The following is a 21,602-nucleotide window of genomic DNA, read 5'->3' on the forward strand; positions in this document are numbered from 1 at the left end:
GTGCATGGTGATATCATGTCCGAGGACCTGCGGACAGTGACCGTACGGTGGAGCGTGATATCATGTCCGAGAACCTGCGGACAGTGACCGTACGGTGCAGTGTGATATCATGTCCGAGAACCTGCGGACAGTGACCGTACGGTGCAGGGTGATATCATGTCCGAGGACCTGCGGACAGTGACTGTACGGTGCATGGTGATATCATGTCCGAGGACCTGCGGACAGTGACTGTACGGTGCAGGGTGATATCATGTCCGAGGACCTGCGGACAGTGACTGTACGGTGGAGCGTGATATCATGTCCGAGGACCTGCGGACAGTGACCGTACGGTGCAGGGTGATATCATGTCCGAGGACCTGCGGACAGTGACCGTACAGAGCAGGGTGATTTCGCGTCTCCAGACCATATAGATCTTCCCCTTTGCCGTACATTGTGACAGAGACAAGTAAAGAGTCGAGCGGCTGCGGAGCGCCCCTATTCATGATTTAAGATATGTTTAATAGCTTTTTTTTTTGTTTTGAATGTAGACCCCGAGGGGCCCAACTCATAACAGAACAACGACAAATACCACAGAATATACAATACACATCGCTTTCTTTAGGGGCTAGAACATATACTGAGGAGCGGGTTCAGTGTGATGACCGGGACCGAGATGTCAAAGTAACGCAAAACCAATGGCCAAAAATAAAACATAAAAAAGCGACATTTCATCAAGAGAAATAATGAGCACGGCGGCCCGACGGCGCCAGTCTCCTCCTCTCTGCTGCCGAGGCTGGACAGTGCAATGTGCTGCAGCCTCGGCAGCAGAGGAAGAAGGGTTAATCTGGCATCCACAAAGGGACTTGTTCACACCTCAGTCCTGGCGGGGCGAAGCGTGCGCCCTGCGGTCATTCCCTCCGGTTTCCTCTCTCAATTGCTTTGTATCTGGATCCACATTTACATTAAGTGATCGGTACGACGGTGCAACGGGGGCGCCGAGCGCTACTGTGACATACAGAGACGGCGAGGAGAAGGGACATACGATGTATATAACAAGATGGTTAGAGGAAAACGCCCTGCTATTCTCCGGTGGCCGAGATTAGACCGTCCCAACATTTCAACGGCACTTTAAAATAACTTTTTGCGATTTTCTTTTTCAGTGGCTGCGGTACATGGCGACCTCTGGTCACACGCAAGTCTCGGTTCATGTGCTGGTGCGGCGCTTCCCTATGGAATCGTAGCTGCGGATGAACTTGACATATCTGAAAAAGTTCAACCAGGCCAGATTATTTATTTTTTGGTGATTTTACCAAAATCAAATGTTGTCCTGTTCCTCGAACCCGCGCCTCTTCCAGCGCCCCCGATTCCTGGTGATGCATTTACGTATATAAAAATATCAGTGTAACTTCACTTTAATTGGGCTGAGCGCGATACCAAGCACAGGCGCTATACAATGGAGCGCCGGTGCCTTCCCGAGCAGCTGATTGGCAGAGGTCCCGGGTGTAGGACCCCCACCGATCAGACACTGATGACCTATCCTCAGGATCCTAGAAAAGCTCCTGGCCCCCAATAGAAACTCTGTAACCCCCCCCCCACACACACACACATGCCATGTTCCATTTATAATACTACCTCCTCATGTGGCAGGGCGGCCTTTGTGGTCGGGGCACAGCCACAGGGGAGCAGCGGTGTCAGGGGCACCCAGGCCCTGGAGCCCGAAGCTTCTTAAAGTCCATCTGCCACATAAGAGGCACCAGCATTATAAATGGCCCATGGCATATACAGTACAGACGAAAAGTTTGGACACACCTTCTCATTCAAAGAGTTTTCTTTATTTTCATGACTATGAAGGCATCAAAACTATGAATTAACACGTGGAATTATATACATAACAAACAAGTGTGAAACAACTGAAAATATGTCATATTCTAGGTTCTTCAAAGTAGCCACCTTGTGCTTTGATTACTGCTTTGCACACTCTTGGCATTCTCTTGATGAGCTTCAAGAGGTAGTCCCCTGAAATGGTTTTCACTTCACAGGTGTGCCCTGTCAGGTTTAATAAGTGGGATTTCTTGCCTTATAAATGGGGTTGGGACCATCAGTGGCGTTGAGGAGAAGTCAGGTGGATACACAGCTGATAGTCCTACTGAATAGACTGTTAGAATTTGTATTATGGCAAGAAAAAAGCAGCTAAGTAAAGAAAAACGAGTGGCCATCATTACTTTAAGAAATGAAGGTCAGTCAGTCAGCCGAAAAATTGGGAAAACTTTGAAAGTAAGGGCTATTTGACCATGAAGGAGAGTGATGGGGTGCTGCGCCAGATGACCTGGCCTCCACAGTCACCGGACCTGAACCCAATCGAGAAGGTTTGGGGTGAGCTGGACCGCAGAGTGAAGGCAAAAGGGCCATCAAGTGCTAAGCATCTCTGGGAACTCCTTCAAGACTGTTGGAAGACCATTTCAGGGGACTACCTCTTGAAGCTCATCAAGAGAATGCCAAGAGTGTGCAAAGCAGTAATCAAAGCAAAAGGTGGCCACTTTGAAGAACCTAGAATATGACATATTTTCAGTTGTTTCACACTTGTTTGTTATGTATATAATTCCACATGTGTTAATTCATAGTTTTGATGCCTTCATAGTCATGAAAATAAAGAAAACTCTTTGAATGAGAAGGTGTGTCCAAACTTTTGGTCTGTACTGTACGTGGGACCCTGTTAAAGATTTTGTGATGGTACCAGGGCCTGGGGGGAACTGTAACTTTTGCCCCCCATAGCTGCTGGGTCTGTATATGGATAACGTGAGAGAAGCGAAAACTATTGGGGGACGTGACCCCTGCTCTCTTCTGATGGGATCTGCTCCAGCGTCACAGTGTACACAACAGGTTGTCTGGACAGACACATGACGTATAGCCAGAGGAGACATTCAGGGGCACCTCAGTGATCAACCTATCTACAACTGGGGCCACAAGTGCCCCCATGACAGAGGGGCCCCGGATACATCTACTGTGTCGGATAATGGGCAGACGCCACTTCACCTGGTTACACGGACTACACGGCTGCTCTTGTGTATACAGTCAGGTATATCAGATGTACAGTGACTGCGGCGCTGCGCATACATTCAGAGGACTCATAGGGGCACATGGCCGACTCCTGGGGCAGAATTAAAGGGCCGGTATCCTAAAACAAACGCTGCTGCACCGCTGAAAATACTATGGGGGTGAGGGGAGGACTGCTGAGACCACCTCTTCCCAGCTGGGCTTCTGACGCTAGCTCAGTGCTCATTCGCCTCCATAAAATCTTTGAGGGGGGAATTTACTAAGGCTGGCGCGTGAATGATAACTTGGCGCACTATAACTGATTGCACCGGTGTGGCCTGCGTTGTAGTTTACGTCTTTCCAGCATCAGAATTGTGATGCAAATACAGTAATACATTTCTACCAATAAACCTCCACTAATTTGTGGCGCGGCGCGTGCTCAATGGGCGCCAGGAAAATCAGCGCAGTCAGGAGATGGCGAAAGTCCAAACATCTGCTGCACTGAGCAGATTGAACTCACAACGAATCAGAGGTCAGCGGCACTCCAGCTTTTGTGAAACTACAACTCCCAGCATGTTTAATTCACTTCTATGGGAGTTTCGAGAGAGGCCAAGCAAGTTTGCATGCTGGGAGTTGTAGAAGTTTTGTGCAGTCGGGTGACACTGACTTTCAACGAGGTGGCGGCTGTAATCTGCCGGCGTGCACAAGGCCTTGTGGACGGGAGGGAATCCCATCATCCACCTAACAGAGAGAATAAAATGCGTCATCAGTCCGTACATATAATGAGAAGAGAAATCTTCCGGACGACGCGCTCCGCCTATGGCTAACCTTCTTTCTATTGTACATGAGGAATAACACTGTCTGCCCACTATGACTTGGATTTAACCCTTAACTCTCTGTGCATAGCGAATGTCTAGTTTGCACTTCTCTCAGAGATGGTGGGGGGAGACTAGCTGCCATCCACAGCACACAGAAAGTAGAGGAGAATCTGCTTCCTAACCTTCTCTTACTCATTCAGAAACAGCCCCAGGATCACAGGGGACATAACAGAGAAGTACTGACTTGTATGGTTGTGCATTTAGCACTTGTGCTGAGATATAAACCTCCTATGTAGCTCTGTGGTCTCTTTAGTGTCTCTCCGTGGGTTCTGCCTCACTAATGCTGCTGCTCACTCCTCCTCCTCCCCTCTCCTTAGACTTGTTTTCACATGTGGAATAACATACTTCAGCAGAGCTGGAGATGGATTGAAAAGAAATTAGCAAGAAGAGGAGGGCAGGAGGAGAACTGGACATTTATCTCTGATGAGACATATTTGTGGTCACTTATACTACTGAAGAGTTAGTGACCATTTATGATCATGCAGATAAAACGTTCAAGCTGCTGTTGATGGATCTGGTATGGTTAATGGCTTCTGAGTCTGATTTAACAACCTATGTAATATTTGCCTTTCCGTCAATCTCCTTCCCAGAAATCTGTCAGCAGCATCCACCCTACTTGTTGACTGTTTCCAGATAACCTAACTCTGCTCTGCCAGCTTTTATATACTCATTGTGACCGAGGAAATAAAAGGGAGATGGCAGCCCTTTATCTCCGCAGGCGTCATCGTCCCGTCAGTACTCGGAGCAGAGACCTCCCACAAAACCAGAAGCCCCCCTCCCCCCACGCCGGTTTACTTGCTGCTTATTTACTGGGATCCATGTGAATCTTACGCCTCATTTATGGCTCATTTTAGGTTCTCTGTTCTGGGATGTTTATGGCCATGAATTTGAGAAGGTCTGGATGCCCTGGAGGACTTAGCATGCATGTGAATGGGGTTTCTGCAGCCATGTCACTAAGAGAACCCTTTCCATATGTCCTGCCTGAGCTGAGAGTTGTCGAAGCCCCCGAGGATCGCACTATTATGGAGGACTAGCGTTTGTACAGATTCTTGTTCTCGTTCCTGTTAACCGCACTATGTAAAGGTGTCGACCATCACCTGACATAGGATGATCGCATGGGGCACATAAAATCTTCACCCGTTGGCAGCAGATCGTCCGGTGTCAACATGTGCTGCCAGCAAACAATGAATCCGTACGGGGAGGAGCGATCGTCCATCGCCGATCATCGCTGCGTCTACATGCTGCTAGTGCATCAGCAGCTCTCGCTCTGCTCTACATTCGGGATGAGCATCATTCACAATGGATCATTTTTAGATGAGCAGCATAAGACCACGGTACAGCCGATGTGGGGGTCCATGAAGAAGTGACATTCCTATAAAATCTACGGCCAGCTTAATGGAACATTCTGGGCAAAACTTGCCCACTGCCTAGTGCTGGACCTGAGGGGGCGGAGCATGACAGAGGAAAACACCAATGAGAGAAGCCCTGTGTCATGCCCTGCCCCCTTTGGACCTCCACTAGGAAGAACACACCTCTGATATGTAAATCGGTGCAGGCGGTAAAGTGTTGCTCAGCCATGTCCCACCACACGATCCTGACATCATCCGTCACGCAGATGGTATAACGCAGGGATGGCCAACATGCAGCTGTTGCAAAACTACAACTCCCAGCATGCTGAGACTGCCCACAGATATCAGCCTACAGCAGGGAATGGTGGGAGTTGAAGTTTTACAACAGCTGGAGAGCCGCAGGTTGTAAATGGCTCCCATGAAATCACTTTGCGGCCACTAAAGCTTATCTGAGCGCCAAAGTCCAAACACAAGGCAGAAGTTTCTAATGGACTAAAGCGTGATAGCTGGAAACCGCATCACAGTGGCAAATAAGCTGCACGTGACATACGCAGCCGCCATCCCCAACAGTGCATTATCTGATGTAAGCGCCATGACGGAGGTCGTCCACGTAATATCCGAGCGCACATGGCCACGTAACAGATATATAACCCACTGACACCGTATGGCAGCTGGAAGGTGTTATACCTCTATATACCGCTTCAATCAGAGGAAGCGAACCCGTGACCCCGATGCTGCTGAAAATAAGGGGACGCAGTCAAGTGGAAAGGCCAAGTGATTGCTACCTCTCTCCATAGAGATGGATGGGATTATAGGTACATCTGAACGATCCCCCACAATCTCTATGGAAGGGTGAAGCGCTCGTTCACCCTACACTGCAGCAAAGGGAATTTGGGGAAATGGTTTATCAAGCTGTAAACGTGTCTGACAACCCTTTGTGGGGCCACAGCTTGAGTTTCACCCAAAAAATTGCACAGCTGATTGTAATGGCTGCATGGTTTTGTGTGTGAAACAGCTTGGGCGCCCTTAACGCCAGTATCGTGGTTGGTAGGCGCTCTCTTTACGTATGACTCTTACCACCACCAGGGTTGTCAGGACATAGAAGCATCCCACACATCTGCACATAAAGCAACTTCAAAGGGATTTTTTTTGCCTCGATTGGTAAATGTAGACATATTGGGCCTCATATCTAAGGCTACTGGAGGCAAAACCGGATCTGCCGCAGGCGACCAGATTCCAGTCGTTGCTGGGATCTCTGCATTTTGTCGGCATTAGTGGCATGGGGCCCAATATTCTAGCAATTCCGCCTATTTCTAGCACAATGTCAGTAGTACAGGTTCACATAATAAGAGGTACCAGGTTACTCGGTAGATTGCGGCGTTATCCGGGCCCTTGTTACCACAGGGTTCGCCAATTCATTAGGAATCAGAGCGGCAAGCCATCGTCAGTCTGTCCTCTCGGTCCCCCTTGGAGCACCCCGTTCTCACTACACTCAAAGTCGTACCACATGAATGAAAGCCGCGGGGCACAGAAAAGGCGGTTAACCCCTTCACTGCTAGAGAGTCTGCGACAAACGTCAAACTTCACCGGCAGGTAACAGGCTAAGCGACCTCAGGCCGCGTTTTGTAACGCCTCCCTTTTTTCACAGTATCATCTTTCTTTAACCCCTGATTATGTTTTTGATGTTTTTTTTGTTTTTTTTCATTTTTTTCCATCACATCTAAAGCTAAAGCTATAATGAGGCCCATGTCCCTTTAAGAAAGTTCAAAGTTCACATTTCCAAAAAAGGACAGCTAAAAAAAAAGGTAGAAAAAAAACAAAACGAAAGTAAAAGAAAAGGAAGAAGAAGAGAGAGGGAGAGGGTCATTTTTGGTCTTGTTTGTGTCTCTCTTTTCCTTTCATTCACGTTTCAGGTCATGTCCTCCACCGAATGTGGAAATTTTTGGTATGCGATTTGTTCCCCCTCATTTCCATGGCGCTTTCTCTGAAGTTTTAAAGTTTATAACTATTTTTTATACTTTGGCACAGAGAACAAAAAAAATTGTTCGTAAAACCCACAAATAAAATGGGAAAATAAAATGAGAAGTTTTCAAAGAGGCCGTTAAAGCTTTTTGGACGGGGATGCGGAGGGACCGTCGGAGCTCCTCGCACCTCACCGGAGTCTGAGTTTTTGGTTTCGGTAACATTCCCTCCTTGAGTTTCCTTTTTTTTTTTTTATAATATCGGCTTCTTCAGATGAGGTATATAAGACAGAGAAAGACGCACCCTGCAGCCCGCACCTTTGCGACTCTTGTATCGCGGTCCGTGGGGTGTTCGGGCTCAGAAGGAGGGGGAACATGAGATTTTTGGTAACTCTATTTCTTGGTATAGATCTTCCCTCTGCCAACACTCAGAGTCTGTACTTTGGCACAGCGTCAGCAAAGAATAAGTTTTTGTGTTTTTTTTTGGTTTCTCTTTTGTGTCTGTTTTGGTTTCATTTTTGGTTTGCTTGGTTTTTATTTTTGTCCATCCACAGAAATGTGTGATCCTGGAAATGTATCCCATGAGAAGAAGGCAAAAATAAAGCTTGGCAGCATCATAAATAAATAAATAGGCATGAAAGCAAAAAAAGGGCAAAAATATCTGAAAAAGCCATTGTGCAGAGTAAGGGGGGGGGGGGGAGTAAAATCTATAAATATCTGGTGAGTCGGGGAAGGGAAGAGTAAAACTACCGGTAAGTAATACATAAAAATATTACTAACTTCTTTATGAAAGATCTTAGAAAAAAACATCCGGGGAAAGGGGAACATTTTTTGATTTTTTTCCGTCAGCTCGGCAAAAACTACGTTTTCTAACCACATCTAGAGCTGGAACGGGAAATACAGACTGAGCTTTCTGTAAACAGGATTGCGATCAGTTCTTACGCATGGTACGGGGGTGTCAGGCATCTTCTAAATAAATACAGGGTAAATAACGGGGGTTCAGTGCTGGCGAAACATTAAAAAAAGCTATAAATGGATGTACTGGTGTTTTTGGCATGGACGTCACACGTATACACAGAGTTACTCTGAGGTTCTATGTTAGGCTTTGGATAAAGCTGTTATTTTGGTATTTGGTGTAGAAGGGGGGGAGCCATGGGCATCATCTCAGAAGGTCTCCCATGTTTCACCCATGCACCCCACCCTATGAGCGGACTCTCTCCCGCCGCCGCCGCCTCCTACCCTTCCTCCTAAAATCTGTGACATTCATTCTCACTCATAAGAGTACGTAAAGCGTCAGGAGGAAGGAGTTTGGAGGGTCTCCCTGCCCCCTCCTAAATTCACCTTCAGTAACTAAAAATGGCACCTAGCTCAACATGACTAACAAGAGGGAGCAGGGGGGCTTCAGTCTTTGGGAATGCCTTTGGTTGGGGGAGCACTGTACACCCCAGTAGGGTGCAGCATATTTTTGGTTTCTCTGAAGTATTTCCGAGGTTTGGGTTTTTGGTTCTTATTTGGTTTAGGAATTCTTTTTTGGTTCTTCATTTTGGTTCCAATCCCCCCCTCCACACATTTCACGTCTTCGCTTGGAGGGTTGAGGGGGAAAGAGGCAAAACCATCTGAAAAGTACTCACACCTCTACCCCCCTGAAGTATCCAGGAGCCTCCATGTATATGGAGACTCAACTTGGGTGCTGGTGGAGGTTGAAGGGGGGGGGAGAGATGGTTTCCTCTTTCAATCGCTCTCCCCACTGTGCTGGGAGCCTCCTGGGCTGTGCTGTAGGGTAGAGATGGCAGCCTCGCTAGAAGACGTGGTGGAGGCTGGAGACAGACTAGGGGTACCACCAGCAGATGCCATGCGTCCCAGGCCAGACCCGAGAAAAGAGAGACCTCCAGGGTTCAGGAAGAGCGGAGAGCCCACCAGACTGGGAGCATTGGAGATGTTGGATCCACTGGCAAGGATGAGGTTACCGCTGGCATCAAGACCGGAGAGTGGCAGAGAGCCACCACTGGTCAGAGCTAGAAGACAAGAGGACAGGAGAATGACTGCACATCAGCGATACGAGAAATGTGAGATAACCAGAATCACGAGAGATGAAAACATGAAAACATCGAATAAAACGGAAACCACACTTTACACGGAGATAATAACCGCACTCAGCGACTGTAAGTCTCCAGGAGACTCGCCAACCTGCTCCAATAATCCTCAGCAAAGCTTCTCTGGTGCTCGACAACAATGATGTCCCCTCCACAGGAGAAGTTTTATAGTTAAAGGGAATGTGTCACCTATAGGTTTTTTTTTTTTTTGCAAAATCTTTTTTTCTAATAAGTTTTGATTTTCTGATTGCAGAATTTTTTTATTCTATTTCCTGAAGATGATTTTGGTGGCGGCCATCTTGCTGGAGCTGTTGTTGACAGTACGTCTAACTATGTTTAGTGGCTAATGAAGCTAATCAGGAAGGCGGAGAGTGTGATCGGCCACCATCTAGAGAACTTTGACAGGGTACTGAAAAAGGCTGGACATGCTAACCACCTTTACACCGACTGGTAATTGGTCCAGGTAAAACAAAACACTGCAAAAATTTGATGCTCTACAATGGTAAATGCAATTGACAATATATGGCTAAACCATTACTCTGATATTAAAAATGAGACTTTCGCCAATATATTCTTAGATCAAGAACTTACCGGAGCCTGCGCACCTCGTCAAGGTCTCTCATAGTGACACGGGACCTAACGCTAACCTACCTGCGCCGTATGGGCCATTACAGGGGCCATATGGGCTATGACAGGAGCATAAGGTCCGACACACAGCAATCGACTCCCAGGTACCTCCAGCGTGAAATCACACATTGCAATTCCTGCAATTGCAAATACGGTGCAGGTAGGTTAGCGTTAGGCCCCGTGCCACTATGAGAGACCTTGACGAGGTGCACAGGCTCCGGTATGTTCTTGATCTAAGAATATATTGGTGAAAGTCTCATTTTTAATATCAGAGTGAGGGTTTAGCCATATATTGTCAATTGCATTTACCATTGTAGTGCATCAAATTTTTAGAGTGTTTTGTTTTGTTTTACACAATGGATCACATCCACACATTTATCTATACTGTGTAGGATGTCTTTGTGGCACATCTGGTCCGTTGCAGGCATACTCCATTGTATACATTTTTGCTGGGGATCACATGGGCTGGGACCTGCTCCCCCAGTTATAAATGCGCAACAGCATTTGGGGTTTTGAGCATTTCTCTGCCTCTTGAGACCACTTTGCTTTGTCAGTTTAATTGGTCCAGGCCGCTCAGTATAGTGAGCATGCTCTGTGACCTGTGCAGAGGTCATTGTGCAAGGAGGAGAGGAGCTGTGACCACCAAATACTGACTTGTATGGAAGAGTATAGTAAGCATGCTCTGTGACCTGTGCAGAGGTCATTGTGCAAGGAGGAGAGGAGCTGTGGACACCAAATACTGACTTCTATGGAAGAGTATAGTGAGCATGCTCTGTGACCTGTGCAGAGGCCATTGTGCAAGGAGGAGGGGAGCTGTGACCACCAAATACTGACTTCTATGGAAGAGTATAGTGAGCATGCTCTGTGACCTGTGCAGAGGTCATTGTGCAAGGAGGAGAGGAGCTGTGACCACCAAATACTGACTTCTATGGAAGAGTATAGTAAGCATGCTCTGTGACCTGTGCAGAGGTCATTGTGCAAGGAGGAGAGGAGCTGTGGACACCAAATACTGACTTCTATGGAAGAGTATAGTGAGCATGCTCTGTGACCTGTGCAGAGGTCATTGTGCAAGGAGGAGGGGAGCTGTGACCACCAAATACTGACTTCTATGGAAGAGTATAGTAAGCATGCTCTGTGACCTGTGCAGAGGTCATTGTGCAAGGAGGAGAGGAGCTGTGGACACCAAATACTGACTTCTATGGAAGAGTATAGTGAGCATGCTCTGTGACCTGTGCAGAGGTCATTGTGCAAGGAGGAGGGGAGCTGTGACCACCAAATACTGACTTCTATGGAAGAGTATAGTGAGCATGCTCTGTGACCTGTGCAGAGGCCATTGTGCAAGGAGGAGGGGAGCTGTGACCACCAAATACTGACTTCTATGGAAGAGTATAGTGAGCATGCTCTGTGACCTGTGCAGAGGTCATTGTGCAAGGAGGAGAGGAGCTGTGGACACCAAATACTGACTTCTATGGAAGAGTATAGTGAGCATGCTCTGTGACCTGTGCAGAGGCCATTGTGCAAGGAGGAGGGGAGCTGTGACCACCAAATACTGACTTCTATGGAAGAGTATAGTGAGCATGCTCTGTGACCTGTGCAGAGGTCATTGTGCAAGGAGGAGAGGAGCTGTGACCACCAAATACTGACTTCTATGGAAGAGAATAGTAAGCATGCTCTGTGACCTGTGCAGACGTCATTGTGCAAGGAGGAGAGGAGCTGTGGACACCAAATACTGACTTCTATGGAAGAGTATAGTGAGCATGCTCTGTGACCGGTGCAGAGGTCATTGTGCAAGGAGGAGGGGAGCTGTGACCACCAAATACTGACTTCTATGGAAGAGTATAGTGAGCATGCTCTGTGACCTGTGCAGAGGTCATTGTGCAAGGAGGAGAGGAGCTGTGACCACCAAATACTGACTTCTATGGAAGAGTATAGTGAGCATGCTCTGTGACCTGTGCAGAGGTCATTGTGCAAGGAGGAGAGGAGCTGTGACCACCAAATACTGACTTCTATGGAAGAGTATAGTGAGCATGCTCTGTGACCTGTGCAGAGGTCATTGTGCAAGGAGGAGAGGAGCTGTGACCACCAAATACTGACTTCTATGGGAGAGTATAGTGAGCATGCTCTGTGACCTGTGCAGAGGTCATTGTGCAAGGAGGAGAGGAGCTGTGACCACCAAATACTGACTTCTATGGAAGAGTATAGTGAGCATGCTCTGTGACCTGTGCAGAGGTCATTGTGCAAGAAAGAGAGGAGCTGTGACCACCAAATACTGACTTCTATGGAAGAGTATAGTGAGCATGCTCTGTGACCTGTGCAGAGGTCATTGTGCAAGGAGGAGGGGAGCTGTGACCACCAAATACTGACTTCTATGGGAGAGTATAGTGAGCATGCTCTGTGACCTGTGCAGAGGTCATTGTGCAAGGAGGAGGGGAGCTGTGACCACCAAATACTGACTTCTATGGAAGAGTATAGTGAGCATGCTCTGTGACCTGTGCAGAGGTCATTGTGCAAGGAGGAGGGGAGCTGTGACCACCAAATACTGACTTCTATGGAAGAGTATAGTGAGCATGCTCTGTGACCTGTGCAGAGGTCATTGTGCAAGGAGGAGAGGAGCTGTGACCACCAAATACTGACTTCTATGGAAGAGTATAGTGAGCATGCTCTGAGACCTGTGCAGAGGTCATTGTGCAAGAAGGAGGGGAGCTGTGGACACCAAATACTGACTTCTATGGAAGAGTATAGTGAGCATGCTCTGTGACCTGTGCAGAGGTCATTGTGCAAGAAAGAGAGGAGCTGTGACCACCAAATACTGACTTCTATGGAAGAGTATAGTGAGCATGCTCTGTGACCTGTGCAGAGGTCATTGTGCAAGGAGGAGGGGAGCTGTGACCACCAAATACTGACTTCTATGGAAGAGTATAGTGAGCATGCTCTGTGACCTGTGCAGAGGTCATTGTGCAAGGAGGAGAGGAGCTGTGACCACCAAATACTGACTTCTATGGAAGAGTATAGTGAGCATGCTCTGTGACCTGTGCAGAGGTCATTGTGCAAGGAGGAGGGGAGCTGTGACCACCAAATACTGACTTCTATGGAAAAGTATAGTGAGCATGCTCTGTGACCTGTGCAGAGGTCATTGTGGAGGGAGGAGCTGAGCTGTGGCCATTAAACATTGACTACTATGGAAGAGTATAGTGAGCACGCTCTGTGACCTGTGCAGAGGTCATTGTGCAAGGAGGAGGGGAGCTGTGGACACCAAATACTGACTTCTATGAAAGAGTATAGTGAGCATGCTCTGTGACCTGTGCAGAGGTCATATTACAAGGAGGAGAGGAGCTGTGGACACAAAATACTGACTTCTATGGAAGAGTATAGTGAGCATGCTCTGTGACCTGTGCAGAGGTCATTGTGCAAGGAGGAGAGGAGCTGTGACCACCAAATACTGACTTCTATGGAAGAGTATAGTGAGCATGCTCTGTTACCTGTGCAGAGGTCATTGTGCAAGGAGGAGGGGAGCTGTGGACACCAAATACTGACTTCTATGAAAGAGTACAGTGAGCATGCTCTGTGACCTGTGCAGAGGTCATATTGCAAGGAGGAGAGGAGCTGTGGACACCAAATACTGACTTCTATGGAAGAGTATAGTGAGCATGCTCTGTGACCTGTGCAGAGGTCATTGTGCAAGGAGGAGGGGAGCTGTGACCACCAAATACTGACTTCTATGGAAGAGTATAGTGAGCATGCTCTGTGACCTGTGCAGAGGTCATTGTGCAAGGAGGAGAGGAGCTGTGGACACCAAATACTGACTTCTATGGAAGAGTATAGTGAGCATGCTCTGTGACCTGTGCAGAGGTCATTGTGCAAGGAGGAGAGGAGCTGTGACCACCAAATACTGACTTCTATGGGAGAGTATAGTGAGCATGCTCTGTGACCTGTGCAGAGGTCATTGTGCAAGGAGGAGGGGAGCTGTGACCATTAAACATTGACTTCTATGGGAGAGTATAGTGAGCATGCTCTGTTACCTGTGCAGAGGTCATTGTGCAAGGATGAGGGGAGCTGTGGACACCAAATACTGACTTCTATGGGAGAGTATAGTGAGCATGCTCTGTGACCTGTGCAGAGGTCATTGTGCAAGGAGGAGGGGAGCTGTGACCACCAAATACTGACTTCTATGGAAGAGTATAGTGAGCATGCTCTGTGACCTGTGCAGAGGTCATTGTGGAGGGAGGAGCTGAGCTGTGACCATTAAACATTGACTTCTATGGGAGAGTATAGTGAGCATGCTCTGTGACCTGTGCAGAGGTCATTGTGCAAGGAGGAGAGGAGCTGTGACCATTAAACATTGACTTCTATGGGAGAGTATAGTGAGCATGCTCTGTGACCTGTGCAGAGGTCATTGTGCAAGGAGGAGGGGAGCTGTGGACACCAAATACTGACTTCTATGGAAGAGTATAGTGAGCATGATCTGTGACCTGTGCAGAGGTCATTGTGCAAGGAGGAGAGGAGCTGTGACCATTAAACATTGACTTCTATGGGAGAGTATAGTGAGCATGCTCTGTGACCTGTGCAGAGGTCATGCTGCAAGGAGGAGAGGAGCTGTGACCATTAAACATTGACTTCTATGGGAGAGTATAGTGAGCATGCTCTGTGACCTGTGCAGAGGTCATTGTGCAAGGAGGAGAGGAGCTGTGACCACCAAATACTGACTTCTATGGAAGAGTATAGTGAGCATGCTCTGTGACCTGTGCAGAGGTCATTGTGCAATGAGGAGAGGAGCTGTGACCACCAAATGCTGACTTCTATGGGAGAGTATAGTGAGCATGCTCTGTGACCTGTGCAGAGGTCATTGTGCAAGGAGGAGAGGAGCTGTGACCACCAAATACTGACTTCTATGGAAGAGTATAGTGAGCATGCTCTGTGACCTGTGCAGAGGTCATTGTGCAAGGAGGAGAGGAGCTGTGACCACCAAATACTGACTTCTATGGGAGAGTATAGTGAGCATGCTCTGTGACCTGTGCAGAGGTCATTGTGCAAGGAGGAGAGGAGCTGTGACCACCAAATACTGACTTCTATGGGAGAGTATAGTGAGCATGCTCTGTAACCTGTGCAGAGGTCATTGTGCAAGGAGGAGGGGAGCTGTGACCACCAAATACTGACTTCTATGGGAGAGTATAGTGAGCATGCTCTGTGACCTGTGCAGAGGTCATTGTGCAAGGAGGAGAGGAGCTGTGACCATTAAACATTGACTTCTATGGGAGAGTATAGTGAGCATGCTCTGTGACCTGTGCAGAGGTCATTGTGCAAGGAGGAGGGGAGCTGTGACCATTAAACATTGACTTCTATGGAAGAGTATAGTGAGCATGCTCTGTGACCTGTGCAGAGGTCATTGTGCAAGGAGGAGGGGAGCTGTGACCACCAAATACTGACTTCTATGGGAGAGTATAGTGAGCATGCTCTGTGACCTGTGCAGAGGTCATTGTGCAAGGAGGAGGGGAGCTGTGGACACCAAATACTGACTTCTATGGGAGAGTATAGTGAGCATGCTCTGTGACCTGTGCAGAGGTCATTGTGCAAGGAGGAGAGGAGCTGTGACCATTAAACATTGACTTCTATGGGAGAGTATAGTGAGCATGCTCTGTGACCTGTGCAGAGGTCATTGTGCAAGGAGGAGGGGAGCTGTGGACACCAAATACTGACTTCTATGGGAGAGTATAGTGAGCATGCTCTGTGACCTGTGCAGAGGTCATTGTGCAAGGAGGAGGGGAGCTGTGGACACCAAATACTGACTTCTATGGGAGAGTATAGTGAGCATGCTCTGTGACCTGTGCAGAGGTCATTGTGCAAGGAGGAGAGGAGCTGTGACCACCAAATACTGACTTCTATGGGAGAGTATAGTGAGCATGCTCTGTGACCTGTGCAGAGGTCATTGTGCAAGGAGGAGAGGAGCTGTGACCATTAAACATTGACTTCTATGGGAGAGTATAGTGAGCATGCTCTGTGACCTGTGCAGAGGTCATTGTGCAAGGAGGAGGGGAGCTGTGACCATTAAACATTGACTTCTATGGAAGAGTATAGTGAGCATGCTCTGTGACCTGTGCAGAGGTCATTGTGCAAGGAGGAGGGGAGCTGTGACCACCAAATACTGACTTCTATGGGAGAGTATAGTGAGCATGCTCTGTGACCTGTGCAGAGGTCATTGTGCAAGGAGGAGGGGAGCTGTGGACACCAAATACTGACTTCTATGGGAGAGTATAGTGAGCATGCTCTGTGACCTGTGCAGAGGTCATTGTGCAAGGAGGAGAGGAGCTGTGACCATTAAACACTGACTTCTATGGGAGAGTATAGTGAGCATGCTCTGTGACCTGTGCAGAGGTCATTGTGCAAGGAGGAGTGGAGCTGTGGACACCAAATACTGACTTCTATGGGAGAGTATAGTGAGCATGCTCTGTGACCTGTGCAGAGGTCATTGTGCAAGGAGGAGGGGAGCTGTGACCATTAAACATTGACTTCTATGGAAGAGTATAGTGAGCATGCTCTGTGACCTGTGCAGAGGTCATTGTGCAAGGAGGAGAGGAGCTGTGACCATTAAACATTGACTTCTATGGGAGAGTATAGTGAGCATGCTCTGTGACCTGTGCAGAGGTCATTGTGCAAGGAGGAGGGGAGCTGTGACCATTAAACATTGACTTCTATGGGAGAGTATAGTGAGCATGCTCTGTGACCTGTGCAGAGGTCATTGTGCAAGGAGGAGTGGAGCTGTGGACACCAAATACTGACTTCTATGGAAGAGTATAGTGAGCATGCTCTGTGACCTGTGCAGAGGTCATTGTGCAAGGAGGAGGGGAGCTGTGACCACCAAATACTGACTTCTATGGGAGAGTATAGTGAGCATGCTCTGTGACCTGTGCAGAGGTCATTGTGCAAGGAGGAGAGGAGCTGTGGACACCAAATACTGACTTCTATGGGAGAGTATAGTGAGCATGCTCTGTGACCTGTGCAGAGGTCATTGTGCAAGGAGGAGGGGAGCTGTGACCATTAAACATTGACTTCTATGGGAGAGTATAGTGAGCATGCTCTGTGACCTGTGCAGAGGTCATTGTGCAAGGAGGAGGGGAGCTGTGACCATTAAACATTGACTTCTATGGGAGAGTATAGTGAGCATGCTCTGTGACCTGTGCAGAGGTCATTGTGCAAGGAGGAGGGGAGCTGTGACCATTAAACATTGACTTCTATGGAAGAGTATAGTGAGCATGCTCTGTGACCTGTGCAGAGGTCATTGTGCAAGGAGGAGAGGAGCTGTGACCATTAAACATTGACTTCTATGGGAGAGTATAGTGAGCATGCTCTGTGACCTGTGCAGAGGTCATTGTGCAAGGAGGAGGGGAGCTGTGGACACCAAATACTGACTTCTATGGGAGAGTATAGTGAGCATGCTCTGTGACCTGTGCAGAGGTCATTGTGCAAGGAGGAGAGGAGCTGTGACCACCAAATACTGACTTCTATGGGAGAGTATAGTGAGCATGCTCTGTGACCTGTGCAGAGGTCATTGTGCAAGGAGGAGAGGAGCTGTGACCATTAAACATTGACTTCTATGGGAGAGTATAGTGAGCATGCTCTGTGACCTGTGCAGAGGTCATTGTGCAAGGAGGAGAGGAGCTGTGACCACCAAATACTGACTTCTATGGGAGAGTATAGTGAGCATGCTCTGTGACCTGTGCAGAGGTCATTGTGCAAGGAGGAGAGGAGCTGTGACCACCAAATACTGACTTCTATGGGAGAGTATAGTGAGCATGCTCTGTGACCTGTGCAGAGGTCATTGTGCAAGGAGGAGGGGAGCTGTGGACACCAAATACTGACTTCTATGGGAGAGTATAGTGAGCATGCTCTGTGACCTGTGCAGAGGTCATTGTGCAAGGAGGAGAGGAGCTGTGACCACCAAATACTGACTTCTATGGGAGAGTATAGTGAGCATGCTCTGTGACCTGTGCAGAGGTCATTGTGCAAGGAGGAGAGGAGCTGTGACCACCAAATACTGACTTCTATGGAAGAGTATAGTGAGCATGCTCTGTGACCTGTGCAGAGGTCATTGTGCAAGGAGGAGAGGAGCTGTGACCACCAAATACTGACTTCTATGGGAGAGTATAGTGAGCATGCTCTGTGACCTGTGCAGAGGTCATTGTGCAAGGAGGAGAGGAGCTGTGACCACCAAATACTGACTTCTATGGGAGAGTATAGTGAGCATGCTCTGTAACCTGTGCAGAGGTCATTGTGCAAGGAGGAGGGGAGCTGTGACCACCAAATACTGACTTCTATGGGAGAGTATAGTGAGCATGCTCTGTGACCTGTGCAGAGGTCATTGTGCAAGGAGGAGAGGAGCTGTGACCATTAAACATTGACTTCTATGGGAGAGTATAGTGAGCATGCTCTGTGACCTGTGCAGAGGTCATTGTGCAAGGAGGAGGGGAGCTGTGACCATTAAACATTGACTTCTATGGAAGAGTATAGTGAGCATGCTCTGTGACCTGTGCAGAGGTCATTGTGCAAGGAGGAGGGGAGCTGTGACCACCAAATACTGACTTCTATGGGAGAGTATAGTGAGCATGCTCTGTGACCTGTGCAGAGGTCATTGTGCAAGGAGGAGGGGAGCTGTGGACACCAAATACTGACTTCTATGGGAGAGTATAGTGAGCATGCTCTGTGACCTGTGCAGAGGTCATTGTGCAAGGAGGAGAGGAGCTGTGACCATTAAACATTGACTTCTATGGGAGAGTATAGTGAGCATGCTCTGTGACCTGTGCAGAGGTCATTGTGCAAGGAGGAGGGGAGCTGTGGACACCAAATACTGACTTCTATGGGAGAGTATAGTGAGCATGCTCTGTGACCTGTGCAGAGGTCATTGTGCAAGGAGGAGGGGAGCTGTGGACACCAAATACTGACTTCTATGGGAGAGTATAGTGAGCATGCTCTGTGACCTGTGCAGAGGTCATTGTGCAAGGAGGAGAGGAGCTGTGACCACCAAATACTGACTTCTATGGGAGAGTATAGTGAGCATGCTCTGTGACCTGTGCAGAGGTCATTGTGCAAGGAGGAGAGGAGCTGTGACCATTAAACATTGACTTCTATGGGAGAGTATAGTGAGCATGCTCTGTGACCTGTGCAGAGGTCATTGTGCAAGGAGGAGGGGAGCTGTGACCATTAAACATTGACTTCTATGGAAGAGTATAGTGAGCATGCTCTGTGACCTGTGCAGAGGTCATTGTGCAAGGAGGAGGGGAGCTGTGACCACCAAATACTGACTTCTATGGGAGAGTATAGTGAGCATGCTCTGTGACCTGTGCAGAGGTCATTGTGCAAGGAGGAGGGGAGCTGTGGACACCAAATACTGACTTCTATGGGAGAGTATAGTGAGCATGCTCTGTGACCTGTGCAGAGGTCATTGTGCAAGGAGGAGAGGAGCTGTGACCATTAAACATTGACTTCTATGGGAGAGTATAGTGAGCATGCTCTGTGACCTGTGCAGAGGTCATTGTGCAAGGAGGAGTGGAGCTGTGGACACCAAATACTGACTTCTATGGGAGAGTATAGTGAGCATGCTCTGTGACCTGTGCAGAGGTCATTGTGCAAGGAGGAGGGGAGCTGTGACCATTAAACATTGACTTCTATGGAAGAGTATAGTGAGCATGCTCTGTGACCTGTGCAGAGGTCATTGTGCAAGGAGGAGAGGAGCTGTGACCATTAAACATTGACTTCTATGGGAGAGTATAGTGAGCATGCTCTGTGACCTGTGCAGAGGTCATTGTGCAAGGAGGAGGGGAGCTGTGACCATTAAACATTGACTTCTATGGGAGAGTATAGTGAGCATGCTCTGTGACCTGTGCAGAGGTCATTGTGCAAGGAGGAGTGGAGCTGTGGACACCAAATACTGACTTCTATGGAAGAGTATAGTGAGCATGCTCTGTGACCTGTGCAGAGGTCATTGTGCAAGGAGGAGGGGAGCTGTGACCACCAAATACTGACTTCTATGGGAGAGTATAGTGAGCATGCTCTGTGACCTGTGCAGAGGTCATTGTGCAAGGAGGAGAGGAGCTGTGGACACCAAATACTGACTTCTATGGGAGAGTATAGTGAGCATGCTCTGTGACCTGTGCAGAGGTCATTGTGCAAGGAGGAGGGGAGCTGTGACCATTAAACATTGACTTCTATGGGAGAGTATAGTGAGCATGCTCTGTGACCTGTGCAGAGGTCATTGTGCAAGGAGGAGGGGAGCTGTGACCATTAAACATTGACTTCTATGGGAGAGTATAGTGAGCATGCTCTGTGACCTGTGCAGAGGTCATTGTGCAAGGAGGAGGGGAGCTGTGACCATTAAACATTGACTTCTATGGAAGAGTATAGTGAGCATGCTCTGTGACCTGTGCAGAGGTCATTGTGCAAGGAGGAGAGGAGCTGTGACCATTAAACATTGACTTCTATGGGAGAGTATAGTGAGCATGCTCTGTGACCTGTGCAGAGGTCATTGTGCAAGGAGGAGGGGAGCTGTGGACACCAAATACTGACTTCTATGGGAGAGTATAGTGAGCATGCTCTGTGACCTGTGCAGAGGTCATTGTGCAAGGAGGAGAGGAGCTGTGACCACCAAATACTGACTTCTATGGGAGAGTGTAGTGAGCATGCTCTGTGACCTGTGCAGAGGTCATTGTGCAAGGAGGAGAGGAGCTGTGACCATTAAACATTGACTTCTATGGGAGAGTATAGTGAGCATGCTCTGTGACCTGTGCAGAGGTCATTGTGCAAGGAGGAGGGGAGCTGTGACCATTAAACATTGACTTCTATGGGAGAGTATAGTGAGCATGCTCTGTGACCTGTGCAGAGGTCATTGTGCAAGGAGGAGTGGAGCTGTGGACACCAAATACTGACTTCTATGGAAGAGTATAGTGAGCATGCTCTGTGACCTGTGCAGAGGTCATTGTGCAAGGAGGAGGGGAGCTGTGACCACCAAATACTGACTTCTATGGGAGAGTATAGTGAGCATGCTCTGTGACCTGTGCAGAGGTCATTGTGCAAGGAGGAGAGGAGCTGTGACTATTAAACATTGACTTCTATGGGAGAGTATAGTGAGCATGCTCTGTGACCTGTGCAGAGGTCATTGTGCAAGGAGGAGGGGAGCTATGACCATTAAACATTGACTTCTATGGGAGAGTATAGTGAGCATGCTCTGTGACCTGTGCAGAGGTCATTGTGGAGGGAGGAGAGGAGCTGTGACCATTAAACATTGACTTCTATGGGAGAGTATAGTGTGCATGCTCTGTGACCTGTGCAGAGGTCATTGTGCAAGGAGGAGGGGAGCTGTGACCACCAAATACTGACTTCTATGGGAGAGTATAGTGAGCATGCTCTGTGACCTGTGCAGAGGTCATTGTGCAAGGAGGAGAGGAGCTGTGACCATTAAACATTGACTTCTATGGGAGAGTATAGTGAGCATGCTCTGTGACCTGTGCAGAGGTCATTGTGGAGGGAGGAGGGGAGCTGTGGACACCAAATACTGACTTCTATGGGAGAGTATAGTGAGCATGCTCTGTGACCTGTGCAGAGGTCATTGTGGAGGGAGGAGAGGAGCTGTGACCACCAAATACTGACTTCTATGGGAGAGTATAGTGAGCATGCTCTGTGACCTGTGCAGAGGTC

At 48.3% G+C, this 21,602-nt stretch overlaps 1 protein-coding gene across 2 annotated transcripts in view; it reads right to left on the minus strand.

Moving 5' to 3' along the window:
* Window positions 1-8,991: 8,991 nt before the first annotated feature.
* POU2F2 (POU class 2 homeobox 2) overlaps window positions 8,992-21,602 on the minus strand; it is a 38,727-nt gene continuing 26,116 nt past the window's right edge. For both annotated transcript variants that reach the window (XM_040419790.1, XM_040419785.1), the window contains one exon: window positions 8,992-9,215. In XM_040419790.1, coding sequence (XP_040275724.1) covers window positions 9,176-9,215 — 40 coding nt within the window. In that variant the 3' untranslated portion in view covers window positions 8,992-9,175. The remainder of the gene's footprint in view (window positions 9,216-21,602) is intronic.

This window comes from Bufo bufo, chromosome 1 (assembly GCF_905171765.1).
Source record: "Bufo bufo chromosome 1, aBufBuf1.1, whole genome shotgun sequence".
Classification (NCBI taxonomy): Eukaryota; Metazoa; Chordata; class Amphibia; order Anura; family Bufonidae; genus Bufo; species Bufo bufo.